Genomic DNA, 282 nt, shown 5'->3' with positions numbered 1-282 from the left:
GCCCCGCCCCGCCTCTTACCGTCTCCCGTTTCCTCTTGTTCTCCCTGCCGTCGGCCTTCTTGAGCTCGGCTTTGAAGCCCTCGGTGTCCCCGGGCTGGCTGTCCTTGGCCAGCACCTCCATCAGGTAGGCGATGTAGCTGGTGGCCAGGCGCAGGGTCTTGATCTTGGAGAGCTTGGTGTCGGCCGGCACGTTGGGGATGCACTCGCGGAGCTCGGCGAAGGCGCTGTTGATGCTCTCCGTCCTCCGTCGCTCCTTCTTGGGTCCCCCGACCCCTTTTCGCC

At 65.6% G+C, this 282-nt stretch overlaps 1 protein-coding gene across 1 annotated transcript in view; it reads right to left on the bottom strand.

Annotated features, from left to right (window-relative positions):
• HAND1 (heart and neural crest derivatives expressed 1) overlaps positions 1-274 on the bottom strand; it is a gene marked incomplete at its 5' end in the record, with an annotated part of 1137 nt that extends 863 nt beyond the window's left edge. The window contains one exon of the mRNA XM_035890304.1: positions 20-274. Within this exon, the coding sequence (XP_035746197.1) occupies positions 20-274 (255 nt within the window). The remainder of the gene's footprint in view (positions 1-19) is intronic.
• Positions 275-282: the final 8 nt, after the last annotated feature.

The sequence above is a fragment of the Egretta garzetta genome, unplaced genomic scaffold (genome assembly GCF_000687185.1).
Source record: "Egretta garzetta isolate BGI_Z169 unplaced genomic scaffold, ASM68718v1 scaffold612, whole genome shotgun sequence".
Taxonomy (NCBI): Eukaryota; Metazoa; Chordata; class Aves; order Pelecaniformes; family Ardeidae; genus Egretta; species Egretta garzetta.
Note: the sequence above shows the minus strand (reverse complement) of the source record. Positions and strands in the feature narration are given on the sequence as shown.